Here is a 14,127-nt window from a genome sequence, read left to right on the forward strand (position 1 = left end):
TCAGAGCACTTTTTGTCCCCGCCAGGGACCGCGCTGTGACAGTCCCTGTGCCGCACCGGGGGCTCCGGCCCGCGCGGGGTCGCTCGGCAGCAGCCCCGGCCCCCCCGCCGCCGAAACTTTCCGTCACTTCACAGCGCGGGGGTTCCCCGCCATCCTCGCCCCGTCCCGAGCACCGCGGCCTCTCCTCCGGCTCTGCCCGCCCGGCCCAACACCGCCCTCAGGCAGGACCCTCCGTCTCCTCGGGGACGGCACCCCCGACACGGTCCCGCCGGCGGGAGCGCACCCAGGCGCTGCCTCCCCCCGCTGCCGCCGCCAAGCCAGCCCCGCGCGGCCCCCCCGCCGCCACCGGCCGCGCCTCACCGTCCGCCAGCAGCTCAGCGAGGGCCGGGGCCGGGGCCGCGCCGCCGCCCGCCGCCTCCTCCATGCTGGCAGGTGCCGGGGACGCGCGTCACTCCCGGGCGGCGGCGCGCGGCGATGATGGCGAAGGTGCGCGACGGAACGGGGCCGCCCCGCGAGCGGGCGGGCGGGCGGCAGCGGCAGCGCGCGTGGTGAGCGCGGGGCTGGGCCTGGCGGGGCAGCGCGGGCGGCGCGGGGCTGGGCCTGGCGGAGCAGCGCGGGCGGCGCGGGCGGCGGCGCCCGGAAAGCTCCGGCAAACGAGAGCGAGCGCACGCCGGGGTGGTCGGGCCGCAGCCCCCGCCGTGCGGGAGAGGCGGAGGGAGCTGGGCCTGTAGCGGGAGGACGGGAGGCAGCGGACCTGGACTAGCGCAGCGGCGGTTCTCGCCGGACATGGGGAAGAACTTTCTCCCTGAGGCCCGCGGGCCAGGGCTGGGCAGGGGCTGCCCGGAGCGCCTGGTCCAGACTCAGGGCCGGGACCTGCCTGGCGGCCCGAGCGGTCCGTGCTGAGAGAAATTAAACACACCGGCGGTACCGCGGGTGTCACCAGGTACAGCGGTACAGCGGGTGTCACCAGGTACAGCGGTACCGCGGGTGTCACCAGGTACAGCGGTACAGCGGTACCGCGGGTGTCACCAGGTACAGCGGTACAGCGGGTGTCACCAGGTACAGCGGTACAGCGGGTGTCACCAGGTACAGCGGTACAGCGGGGCACTTCTGGTGGCAACAGGCGTGTTCTGACACTGCAAGGGAGGGACAAACTTTTTAGCAGGGCTTGTTACGACAAGACGGGGGTAATGGTGTTGAAGAAGAGAGGTTCAGACTAGAAATGGAAGGAATTTTTTACAATGAGGGTGTTGAAATACTGGCCCAGGTTGCCCAGAGAGGTGGTGGATGCCCCATCCCTGAAGACATCCCAGGCCAGGCTGGACGGGGCTCTGAGGAACCTGATCTAGTTGAAGATGTCCCTGCTCATTGAAGGGGGGTTGGACTAGGTGACCTCTGAAGGTCACTTCACCTTCTTGCAGGATGCTTTACCGAAAGGCAAGTCCAGTTTAAGCTCTAATGCTTTGCTGTGTGGCCCATGAGAAACAGCTGAATTCCTTATACTGCAAACACTGTTTGTTTTTCCAGATGCTGAAAGGATTGTCAATTATACATGATTGGCGACATCGTAGAAACTGAACAATGCCAAGTAAAGGATCCCATGGATTTGTTTCATTCTGGGCAAGTTGTAAAAATATGTGCCCCTATGGTCCGCTATTCAAAGTAAGTAACTGTCAACTATGTCAGGTTTTTTTGTCTGAGGAAGTTTATCTTGACTGGAAAAAGAAAGATTATTACCTTTTTCAGTTATTTGAAACAGAGATAGATGTGGGACATGTTTTATCTTATTATTATAATTGGACATCCCCACAGTACTGCATATCAGAACAGCTTTTTAGAATAGCTAATCAGAAAAAAATTCTTTACTATCTACCTCTTAATTTTCATATGTCTGCAGGTTGGCTTTCAGAACCTTGGTTAGGAAGTACAGTTGTGATTTGTGTTACACACCAATGATAGTGGCAGCTGATTTTGTGAGATCTGCAAAAGCCAGAGACAGCGAATTCACAACAAACAAAGGTATTTTTTTAATAAATCATTGCCTTGTCAGAATGTTTTATGTGGTGATAAGCCAAATTGGCCAAGCGAATGAAGTCTGTCACACGACTTGACATCCATTAACAATTTTGATATACGATCTGATGGATTGTAAAACAATAGAAATATTCTAAGTGACAGTAAGCACACCCAAGTGATAGTGTGTTAAATGAAATAGCGGAAAATCTTATCTCCACATGAAATCGGGGCCTCCAAACTGATTTAGATGTGTGGTGGTTTGATCACACATAGCTGGCCAGTAGCTATGCACCCACACAGCTGCTCACTTGTTCCTCTTCCATGCCCCCCAGCAGCACAGGGGGAGAATAGGAATCACAGAATAACAGAATGTTAGGCGTTGCAAGGGACCTCAAAAGATCATCTGGTCCAGTCCCCCTGCCGGAGCAGGAACACCCAGATGAGGTTACACAGGAATGTGTCTGGGCAGGTTTTGAATGTCTCCAGAGAAGGAAACTCCACAACCCCCCTCTACAAACTCCACAAACTCCACAACTCCACAACACAATTTCTGTGTCCCAGCCCCCTTTCTTCATCCCTTGCTGCTCCAGTTTTATTGCTGAACTTGATGTTGTGCAGTGTGCAATATTCTCTGGGCCAGTTGGGGTCAGCTGTCCCAGCCGTGTCCACTTCCAGTTTTTTGCCTACCTCTGTCTGTTTGCTGGGGATGGGGAGACAGAGTGAGAAAAGGTTTTGTCACTGTGCAAGTACTGTGTAGCAATAGCCAAAGCACTGGTGCATTATCAACACTGGTTTTGTCACAAAATCAAAAACACAGCACCATACAGGTTGCTATAAATATACTTCAAATACAGTTTAAAATTAACTCCATCCCAGCCAGAGCCAGTACAGGATGGTAGGAAGATTCTTTTCCCAGCAATTGCTGTTTCTTGTGTCTTTCAGAAACGAAAAGTTAACTCATCAGAAAAAACTTTCTGGTCTCTAACAAAACTAAGGGGTTGCTAAAGATGAAAAGATTAATAGACCAGACATTGATACAGTGGAATCAAGGACTGATAAAAGAAGCAGTTTCAAATTAGCTGGAGTAGAAAAGTGGGAGGGGTTGTTGGTGGACTCCTTGAGATTTTGAGAGGGTGATAAAAAGGAGCAAGAAGAGACCAGGAGGTTCACAGAATCACAGAATGTTAGGGATTGGAAGGGACCTCAGAAGATAATCTGGTCCAATCCCCCTGCTGGAGCAGGAACACTTACACAGTGAGGTTACACAGGAATGTGTCCAGGCGGGTTTTGAATGTCTCCAGAGGAGGAGACTCCACAACCCCCCTGGGCAGCCTGTTCCAGTGTCTGTCACCTTCACTGAGAATAAGTTTCTTCTCAAATTTAAGTGGAACCTCTTGTGTTCCAGTTTGAACCCATTACCCCTTGTCGTACCGTTGGTTGTCACCAAGAAGAGCCTGGCTCCATCCCCCTGACACTCACCCTCTATATATTTGTAAACATTAATAAGGTCACCTCTCAGTCTCCAAAGGTTGAAGGCTGAAGCATGGCCGGGGTTGATGAGGAGAAGCAAGGCTTCGGGCATGGTACAGAAACATAACCAAAACACATACAAAAGGAAGGAGTATAAGGAGTTGTACAGAGCTCTGGCTGTAAAGCAAAAGATGAAAGTGATGTGACAATAATGGTACAGATCTGCTGGCCTGAAGTGGCTGCAGAAGAAAAGTGTAACAAGGAACACACAAGCATAGGCCACAACCGCAGGAATGAAGAGAGCGCTGCTAACGTGCTAATAAGATCAGCATGCAGAATCTGTGAAATGTGATTATTTAATCTATTCAGACCACTGAATTGGTGGTTTCATAAGTGTATATATAATAGCAGGGGAAGTACATATTGTTATTTTGGCACTGGCTGTTTACTGTTGTGCATTATTCAAATAGAGTAGAGCAATTCCAGAGAGAAGTCACATTGGGAAACACAGGTAGACTCTCTTATTAGTAGAATACAACTTTTAAAAGCATGAATAATTCTTTATGTGTAAAAATAAATAAGAACATAAGTAACAATATGTATGGCTCAAAGCTCCACAGAGCCACTAGTTTTCCCCCTTTGAATTTACTTATATTTCCAATCCACTCAACAGCCTGTGGCAATGAAGTTCCACACTTTGGATATGTAGTGTATTCTGGGGGGGTGCAGGGGCAGGGAAAGAGGAAATTCTCCTTTATGCTGTAGCTTTGCTGCCTGATAACAAGGGGTGCAAAATGAAATGTTCTAGTGTTTCAAACATCTTATCGCTATTCACTTCTTTCATGCTGGCCTTAATTCTATAGGCCTCTAAAACATTCTGCCTCAGACAGCTTTGTCAAGATTATAGTATTTATATTGTTAACTTTTATGATTTTAACAAGTAGCTCCACAACAGGTTGTGAAATTTTACTGTGTTTTTCTGTTTAACTTCCTGGCTGTTTGGGATTTTGTATTCTTATTACTGAAGTAGGTTTGGAATCTACAATTGCAATTTCTGTTTTCCATTTTCTTCAGCATTGATGTTTCTTTGTTGCATATTTCTCAAGCAGAGGTAGCTGTTCTTTGTGGCTGCTGCTAAAAAATTAATATGGCTAGACTTGGTATTTTTATTACCTAATCCTCAACCAAAAAAATGGGAGTGTGGGGTTATTCCATAATATTAGGTGTAACAATATAAATCTCTTTCAGCTGGAGCTCTGTATTAAATAGATGCTGTTTTGAAAATATGCAAGGAGTTGTTTTTTGCTTGCTGGATTTTTAGGTAACTTCTAGAAGTGTTTCAGCTTGATTGAGAGGGTACTGCTGCCCTTTCTGACTTAAGCTGCACTACTTCAAGAACTACTTCTTTTTCACTAAAACAGAAAAATCTTCAGAAGCACTTGTGGTCTTTTCAGTACTAGAAGTGCACTTGCTTCGTGCACTTGCTTTATACATTTGCTGGATCATCTCTTTCCATCAGGGCTCAGATATCCCGCTTTCTCTTGACTGCAGCAATTGTTTATACGGTAAGTGAGTGCTAAGACCGTTTGAGATATTTTTAGATGCCTTTAATGTAATGCAGTAGCTGTAAAAGAGGAGAGCGTGTTCCAAATGACCATCTGGCTCTCTGCAGGGGCTTAGTAAACCACAAGTAGTTCAGCAGACCCAAGTTGAGGAGCACTGACACTTTGGTTTCCCACTTGAGACAAAGCTGCTAAAGCTGCCTGGGTCCGTGTGTTCTCATTCCAGCTCTGCATATCACACTGTGGATAAAAAGCAGCCATGTTGGCACAGGAGGGGGAAAAGATGGACGGGGATAAGGAAGGGCAAAGCCTTTGGGGTTTTTAGCTCCTTTCTGAAGGATTGGTTCTGTAAACAGTGTACTGGTTTCAGCTGGGGTAGGGTTAATTTTCTTCCTAGTAGCCGGTATAGTGCTGTGTTCTGGATTTAGTATGAGAAGAATCTTGATAATACACTGATGTTTTGGTTGTTGCCAAGCAATGTTTATACCAAGTTGTCACATCCCGCCATCCGGTATGAGGGGAAAAGTGACTCAGGTTTGTGGGTCCCCCCTCATTTGGAAAACAGTACACACAGTACTTAAGGTCCACAAACAAAAGGCTTTTATTTTGCACCTTGGCCCAAATGGTATTTGATTTGATGACAGAAGGATTTACGTTATTGTAGATTTAATTGGTAAACATAAAAATTTTGCGGCATATGCAGGGTTGTAAATCTTATGTTACTATGTTACTTATAGAAGGGAAAGCAAAAAAGGTAGAAGTATCGGAAAGAAAGAAAAGAGAGATTTCACCATCCATATGGCTCTGCTTTATGTGTGATGGAGTTCACAGTCTTGGGTCCAGCAACATGTGGCGTCCTCTGGTGTCTTGTTCAGTTCATGTGGTGAGACTGATGGGCAGAGTGGTCCTCAGGATGGTGGGTGGGCGCCACCAGTGCTTGTACAAGGTAGGCCTTTATAGCCCTCTGGGTTGCCTGCTTGGGTAACTTCTGGTCTTTTCTGGAGATGTTGTTGTGAAAGAGAGAAAAGTCTGGGGGGAAGGGGTGATTGTGAAAGATTGACAAGTCTCCAGCCATGTTGAAGGGTCTCAGCTTTTCCCTTTGTGCCACGCTGGGCGTACCAGAAGGTGGAGCTATGTGCCCTCCGGCACATGTCCCCCACCTCCTGTACTGACCAGCCAGACTGGTCTGTGGCTTGTCTTTGATATGTAAATCACAATTCACCTAATTTACCTTATACTGAATATATCATCTCCTGTGGCGGGATGAACTGGTTTTGCCACAATGTTTCAGCCATTATCCTTATCAGTACATGACACAAGCCAAGCACTTTTCATTTAGAAAGCTGCAGGTGCACAAGAAGCTGGGAGGGGGCACAGGCAGGACAACTGACCTAAACTGGCCAAAGGGATACTCCATACCATAAGATGCCATGCTCAGTATATATTTGGAGGGAAGAAGAAGGAAAGGCAAGACGTTCAGAGTGATGACGTTTGTCTTCCCAAGTAACCATTACATGTAATGGAGCCCTGCTGTCTTGGAGATGGCTGAACACCTGCCTGCCCATGGGAAGCAGTAAATGAATTCTTAGTTTTGCTTTGCTTGCGTCTGTGGCTTTACCTGTTAAACTGTCTTTATGTCAACCCACAAGTTTTCTCACTTTTCTGATTCTCTCCCGCATCCCATGGCGTGAGGAGTGAGCGGGCGGCTGTGTGGTGCTGAGTTGCTGGCTCAGGTTACACCACAACAGCAAGTTTCCCACCTGGCAAGACAGACAGCTGTCTCAGCGCAGCAAAGACGCAGTGTTCAGACAAGAAGGGACAGGCTAGAAGGGGAAGCACAATGGCTGCTGAAAAATAAGGAATACTTAGTTTCATATATCATCTTTGTGAAAGATAAGCATCTAACCAGTTTCAATCAGAAAAAGTATAAGTTGAGCCAGCAGCAGCCATCTAGGCCACGTGTTTGTCTGAATTCCCACCTATCTCAATAGACATACTCATTTAGTAACCACTGGTCAGCTACCTCTATTTATTTGTAATCTGGGGCTCATAGGATCACAAAAAAAGGAAGGACCTCTGTAGGTCATGTTATCCAGTGTCCATGCTCAAGCGGGGTCATCTAGAGCCAGTTGCCCAGGAGCGTCGCCAGGCAGCTTTTCAATATATGAAAACATTAAACATTTAGAATTTCTTCTTTTTATTTTGTTTGTTTGGTTTGGGTTTTTTAATCTCTAAATATCTTTTCTTTGGAGTAGGTGATCGTCCATTGATTGTTCAGTTTGCTGCTAAAGAAGCACAGGTTTTGTGTGATGCTGCCCGTATCGTCTGTCCTTTTGCAGATGGAATAGACCTGAACTGTGGCTGTCCTCAAAGGTAAAGTTTTGAAAAAGCTGGATAAATATGATGAAATCATTTGAGAATGAAGAATGCTGGTCTTCATTTTCATAGTAACTTCTGTCTTAACTTAAAAATAGACTTTGACAGAGAAACAGCTTTTTAACCTGTCAGGAATGTCTCTGTGGCAAGGCACTGTTCTGAATGTTCTGAGATGCCTGTCACCATGGTGAGACTGGGAAAACCAGATGTATTTGCCAGCTTGCCTTTTTTCACTTCTGAGATATTGAGTGTTGGCTCAGAAGGAAAATGTCCATCCCTTCTCAACAGCTGTTAAATATGCATTACCAAAAAGAGCTTGCTGCAAATAATTTGGAGAGTGTTTTCAGAAATGATGTGGCAATTCCCAAAATAACGAGGCAAATCCCTGATGTCTCAGACTTCTGCAAATGAGGGATAGTCTCTAAAATATAATTATACAGATTATATTATTCTGGAAGTGCTGAAAATAATTTCTTCCATCTTTTATTAGGTTTATAAGTACAGTGACTTAGTGATCTACTTTTCACTTAAATTGATTAAGATTTTGTCTTAATAGTGAAACAAAGTAGTAATGCATAAACGAAGATTCTTGTGAACTCATTCAGTTGAGAACTATTTCTTACATGCTTGTCAGGCAGTCTTTTTCTAAGTGAAGACCTCAAAGATAAATGTAGGAAAGCAAAAGAAAATACTTAATTTGTCTATTCTAATTAGGTTGTCTTGACTTAAAATTATAATATTAAAATTATAGTATTTGAGAAAACTTTTCTGGAGAGATCTCAGACTTCAGAATGGAAATTTGTATTTTTTTCTAAGCTAACTACAGTTAAGTATGCCACACTGTAAGTTCCTTTTAGGCAAAAAATATATGCTGACTTTTGAATCCTTTGTTTCCTGTGTGTGCTGGTTTCAAAATAACCTAACTTCGTGCACTTAATCTGCCTTTATTAGAAAAAAATATTTAAGAAAAAAACTGCTGCTGCTAAAGCGAAGCGAAGATTATTCCTGCCAATCAAAATAAAGTCTTTTGCAGTTGAGGGAAAACAGAATATTACTGAAATAATATCCTTACTTGCACTCCAAAAATCTTCCTTTTCAATCCAAAGTAATTTTCTGTTTAGAAGAAATCCATGATCCAATGGAAAAGGAAACATCAAACTATTTTATATATGATCTAAACCATCATTGATTAAATGCTAATTTATCTTGTGACTCCATTTTGTGGACAGAAAATTGAACTGGAAGAGATTAGTAACTTGTCCAAAGTTCTAACAGCACAATGGAGACTGAATGGGGATCTAAAAGCTGGTGTCAAACAGCCAGTACTATCTCTGTTTACTCAGCCACACATTCTAAAGGTCCTAAGGAAAGAAACTGATCTATTTGACTGAAATAGGTTTGCATTTTTTCAAATGTAGAGAACAAATGTTCTTTTTGTTTTAAAGATGGGCAATGTCAGAAGGTTATGGTGCTTGCTTAATAAATAAACCAGAGCTCATTCGAGATATGGTGAGACATGTACGGAATCAGATTGACAACCCTGGATTTTCAGTATCTATTAAAATAAGGTAGGTCTAACTTAAGTGCTTCTTACTACTTCGTGGTACATGGAAGAATCCTTTTAACTTTTTTTTTTTAAAGAAACATATTAGTGTAATAGTTACACTATATTTTAATATATCAAATTCTATTATTACACATTATAATTATTTTCTTACATGTGAAGACTGCTGAGATTTTTTGACCCCAGATGGTGGAAGAATATCTGGGGCAAGCAATCCCAGGCTTAGATAGTAGAACCAGCACAGCCTTTGATGGCTTACCTGGATAACCTACTGGATGCTGGAGTTTTCTTGCAATCCAAACAACATGAAAGCACAAGCTAAAAGATCTAGGGTTCCATACAAGAAAAGCAATGCATGATCTGTACTGTCACAAGGATTTACTTTGTGAGCTGTTGGAGGCCACAGTTGCCGTTGGCTATAAAAGGAAGAGTAACAAAACTAGGAACTGGTCCTCACAGCTGCTGTAAGGAATACATCCTGCTTCCCTTCATCACTTCCGAAACTTCTGTAAACCACTTCACCAGCTATTTATCCATACATCCCCTGTGGCTTTTGCATATCTGTCAGTTAAATTTCAACTGAGTTTGCAGTCCTTCAGGAAAGGGAAACTAGTATAAATCGGATTTTTTTTCACAAAATACGCAAAAATAATGAAGTTTATTTTATAGAATCTTTTGGGCACCCTTTGCTTAATGTCTATAAATTTTACCATGTGTATTTCAGAGATGCAATTTAATTAGGAAGTGCTAAATTAAATAGTGGTTTCAATACATTACACTCATATGTCTTTATTAAACAAAAAAAACCTCTATATCTTCCAACAGTAGTATTTTCTTTATTTATACTGTTATACAAACCTGTGGTAACTCCTCCTTAGGGATGGGGCTTTTTGTACAGTTCAGGTAACTTACTATCTAATGTTTTCATTCCTTGGAATTTTAGGATCCATGAGGACTTAAAAAGAACAGTTGACCTTTGTCAAAAAGCCGAAGCAACTGGTGTGTCATGGATTACAGTACATGGGAGAAGTGTACAAGAAAGACATCAGCCTGTACATTATGATGCAATTAAAATAATTAAACAAAGCATGTCCATACCTGTTGTGGCTAATGGAGACATTAAAACTTTAAAAGATGCTGAAAATGTTCATCATTTGACAGGAGCAGATGGTAAGATTATACATATTCTATTTTCTAAGTAAACTTACAAATCAGATTTCAACGTATTTATTTTGGCTGTAAGTAGGACATGATTTGAGTGCTTTTTGCTCTTTGAGGAGACAAATGAAAGAGGATATTTTAGATGACTTTGGATTCTCATAAACAGAATCACTTGTAATCATCAGAGCACTAGAGCACTGTTATTCAAAGCCACAAATAATGATTTCCAAGGCAAATTACAAAAGCTCTTTGTTTAATTATGCTGTCTCATCACTCAGTAGTGGAGTTCAGTTCACTTCAAATATTCATTCCATCTCTTTATGGAGCTGATCATCTTTTAAAGAACTGTAAACTTCCACTTAGAAATCTCTACTTCCTGCACACGGAGCAGATTTCTTACAGCTAGAATATGCCGGAAAAAGGAAATATTTCTAAGCCAAATCCTTAACAGTTAAGATGGTTAGCTTCAAGGACATGGTGAGTGTTTGCACTCTCATATCTGTATGTATTTATGTCATCATACACTTCACTGGTAGAATTTTGGCGTAAAGGATTGCCCTGAAGTTATTTAGGCAGAATAGATTCCTGCAACTGTCTATGGTTTCAAGACAATATGAAAATTCAGTAAATGTTTTGAAGGGGTGATCTGTATCTATAAACTTTGGATCTCACAGCTAGAGAATAACAGGACAGAGAACAGTAGCTAGTGTTACATGGAAACGTTCATGTGGCAGGTCTCTTTTGACACTATTGATATTTAATGGCAGCAATAAAAACTAGTTGAAGAGGAGACTAAATGTGATAGATTATGTGTTGACAGTGCAGGAAAACAGAATCTCTTAATCACAGAAAAATTACAATAGAATTTCTATGGGTTTGTCTGACAATTTGGAATTATAGTTGTAAATACACTTCAGAAAGATTTACTGCAGATCAAGAACCCTGAGATTTATATAATTGAGACATTGAGCTCTTACTGGAGGAAGGATTCTATGTCAGTGAATCAGCTGAGTTGCACTAAAAATAACTAAATTTAGCATACTACTACCCTTGTGTCTTTCCATCATAATTGTATGTTAAAAAGGCAGGCTTGTGTGTGTGTAGCAAATAAAAACAAAATAGTATTGAATTGTGGTTTCAGAAGTAGGGAAGAAAAGCTTCTGTGTCCTGCGTTTCATTTCAAAATTTCTGGCAGGATATGTCATCAAGTGGAATGCGTTGACAGGTATTGTAGTACTCTGAAGTTTGGATCATTTCTCTGATACAGCTATAATGATCATCCCTGTTGTTCTCCCATTGCTTGTCTGTAAGCTTTGGGTGGTTGTCTACAGGAAGATCTAATGTAAAATTTAAACTATAATGTAACTTACTTTCATTTCCAATTTGAAGGTATAATGGTGGCTCGAGGACTCTTAGCAAATCCGGCAATGTTTGCAGGATACGAAGAGACACCTTTGGAGTGCATCCAGGACTGGGTTGACATTGCTCTTGAGCATGGAACTCCTTTTACATGTTTTCACCACCACTTGATGTACATGATGGAACGCATAACTTCAAAACAAGAGAAAAAAGTTTTTAATGCTTTATCAAGTACCTCAGCAGTACTAGATTATCTGAACAACCATTATGGCGTGTGATAACTGAAAGTATTTTAGTTCTATGTAAACTTGTATTTTGCAATTGTCAACACATTGTTGAAGTTTTAATTGGGTTCCTACTTATAAGTCATACTCATATATTGCATATTTTCAACACAGCATAACATTCTGATCAGGATAATACTTTAGTATTTTTATGTCAGCATTTTTCACTCCAGAAAATATTCCAGATTGCACAAATGTTGTGTTCTATTTAAAATGCACTGCTACACAGAGGATTATTGTAAGATTCCAGTAATTTTTTTTCACCGGACAATTGCTCACAGCAATGTGTTGGCAAAACTAGGGCCTTTCTTATGTGAAACCTCCCAAATTCAGAACAACTACTCATAAATAACACCAAGAATTTGAGACCAAAAGAATATGAAGGGAGCAATTATAGGCATTTTTGCCTTAACTGACATAAGCTGTACCTTTGAGTACATTTTTCAGGTTTAAAGACTGCGAGGCCTTGTGGCCCAGCATAGTATCCTCTTTAAAATTAAATGTTTCTTTTGCAGTTTTAAACTTTCTAAACTTGCTTACGACTCAGAAAAATTCCACACTTCATATAGTGAAAGAAGCCTAGAACAGATAAATGACAGAAAGAAGGAAAGAGTAAAATGAAGAGGTAGTTTAAAGTAAGTACAAACAACTGAATCTAAATTAAAAGACTTGAAAGTTCAACCTAACTAAATTCAGGTTTGTTTATCTACTGTATAATAATTATATAAAAGACTAAATCCCTGTCATATACCAAAACAGAACTTTATAGGTCAAAGAAAAGCTAACAGATTCTCTCAGTGGGGCTCTTACAGTCCTTTCTGCCTGCTGGCATGTTGCTTATCAAAGCATGACAGCCACTTGGCTTAGAATCTTTGTATAGGAGGGAAATCGTGAAAATTAGAACAAGATAATAGCATTACAGACCAGCTGCATTTGTTCTGCAAGGGAAATTTCACAAATCTGTGCAGTACAATTATTTGTAATCAAATAGTTTGTTTTCTTTAAATGTTTACACATAAATTCATACCAGAAATTGCTTAGTTTTCTGACTCTGATACTTCTGTGAATATACAAGTAAATAGTTCTAAATTTTCTAAATAAATTACTTGGTTTTGTATGCAACTGTAATTTTTTTTATTACACTATAAACTGTAACAACCTGGGGGAGGGATGGTTGCTTTTGATGGTACTCCCCAAATCTTCTAATCATTCAACTACCTACATTCTCACAATTCTTTTAATGCAATGGCGTAAAAGACTTGATGATTTTTTTATAGCTAATATCTTCCAATTTAGGCACATGAACAAAAGTTTGAAAGATACAACCATCAAGTCCAGGTGACTATTTAAGACACTGAAGTTATGTAGCTCTTCTGATGTGGTCACCTTCCTGATGTGTTAACAAATGGAAAACTACAGACATGCTTTGCTGTCCTAGGCTAATTGACACAATCTCTACAGCCTTTTTTGGTGTGGTTGGTTCTCCATTCCTTCGTTCTTCTGGATTGTAATGTTTTCTTCACACTGGATGAGCACAATTATGTATGGCATTTCAGGTAAAACCCCAGCAATGTCTTCTAATACTTTGCTTTTCCTCAGCTAATATTCATCATGTAATTTATGAACTCCCAGTTTTACAGCAAAAGTTCTTATTTCCCAGCTGCATGACATTGTGTTTTGTACTGCTGAATTTCCAGTCTCAAGTTCATCCAACTATAGTGCAATGCTCAGTTCTCCTCAGTTCTGGAAATGCCTACAGCCCTCTGCATCAAAACTGAAAAGTAAAACTATACAACTGGGTTGTAGAAGAAAGGGATTCTTGAAAGTATTAACCAAGCCCTGTATTAGCATTTTCTTAAGATTTTTATTATTTGGCAAGCAACCGTTACTTGCTGTGAAGTGTCTCATTGGCCACAAGCAGCAGAACAGAAAAAGTTATTTATTATAATCAAATAACATAAATGTAAAGTGTTTGGATTTGGCTTTTATTTTGTGTGTAATAGCGGGGAAACTGAATTTTTGAGGACTTTAAATACCTTGACCTATTTAGGAACTGAATACTTGGTGATTTTGATGGCAACAGTTGTTGTGCCTGTGTGAGATCAATCAGAGATTTCTGCCTGAAGTATAAGACCTAGGTTGCTGTTAATATCACTCGTAATTAAGGAGTGCTTGATCTGGCCAATTATGCATCATAAAAGTCAACAGAAGTTGATCATCCTTTTTTGAGAGTTAAATTAATTGTATGTCTTCTTCCTTTGTGGATTTTGTATGCATCTGAACACTCTTCACTGTGTTGACATAGAATAAACTGCAAAATTGGAGTCTTAAAGCC

The 14,127-nt window shown here is 41.6% G+C and overlaps 2 protein-coding genes across 7 annotated transcripts in view; one reads left to right on the top strand and one right to left on the bottom strand.

Moving 5' to 3' along the window:
- Positions 1-533, bottom strand: part of LOC308039213 (conserved oligomeric Golgi complex subunit 5-like) — a 55,370-nt gene extending 54,837 nt beyond the window's left edge. For all 5 annotated transcript variants that reach the window (XM_080342339.1, XM_080342340.1, XM_080342336.1 and 2 more), the window contains exon 1: positions 361-533. In XM_080342339.1, coding sequence (XP_080198465.1) covers positions 361-424 — 64 coding nt within the window. In that variant the 5' untranslated portion in view covers positions 425-533. The remainder of the gene's footprint in view (positions 1-360) is intronic.
- DUS4L (dihydrouridine synthase 4 like) lies at positions 489-12,914 on the top strand. Of its 2 annotated transcripts, none has more exons than XM_080342295.1 (7): positions 489-548; positions 1,528-1,662; positions 1,898-2,019; positions 7,304-7,421; positions 8,870-8,992; positions 9,932-10,158; positions 11,539-12,914. In XM_080342295.1, exons 2-7 carry the CDS (start codon positions 1,553-1,555, stop codon positions 11,784-11,786), a joined length of 948 nt encoding a protein of 315 aa, XP_080198421.1. In that variant the 5' UTR covers positions 489-548; positions 1,528-1,552; the 3' UTR covers positions 11,787-12,914. The 2 variants fall into 2 exon arrangements, with proteins under 2 accessions (XP_080198421.1, XP_080198422.1); XM_080342296.1 differs by lacking the exon at positions 1,898-2,019 and adding an exon at positions 5,006-5,051.
- Positions 12,915-14,127: the final 1,213 nt, after the last annotated feature.

This window comes from Nesoenas mayeri (genome assembly GCF_963082525.1).
Source record: "Nesoenas mayeri genome assembly, chromosome: 1".
NCBI lineage: Eukaryota > Metazoa > Chordata > Aves > Columbiformes > Columbidae > Nesoenas > Nesoenas mayeri.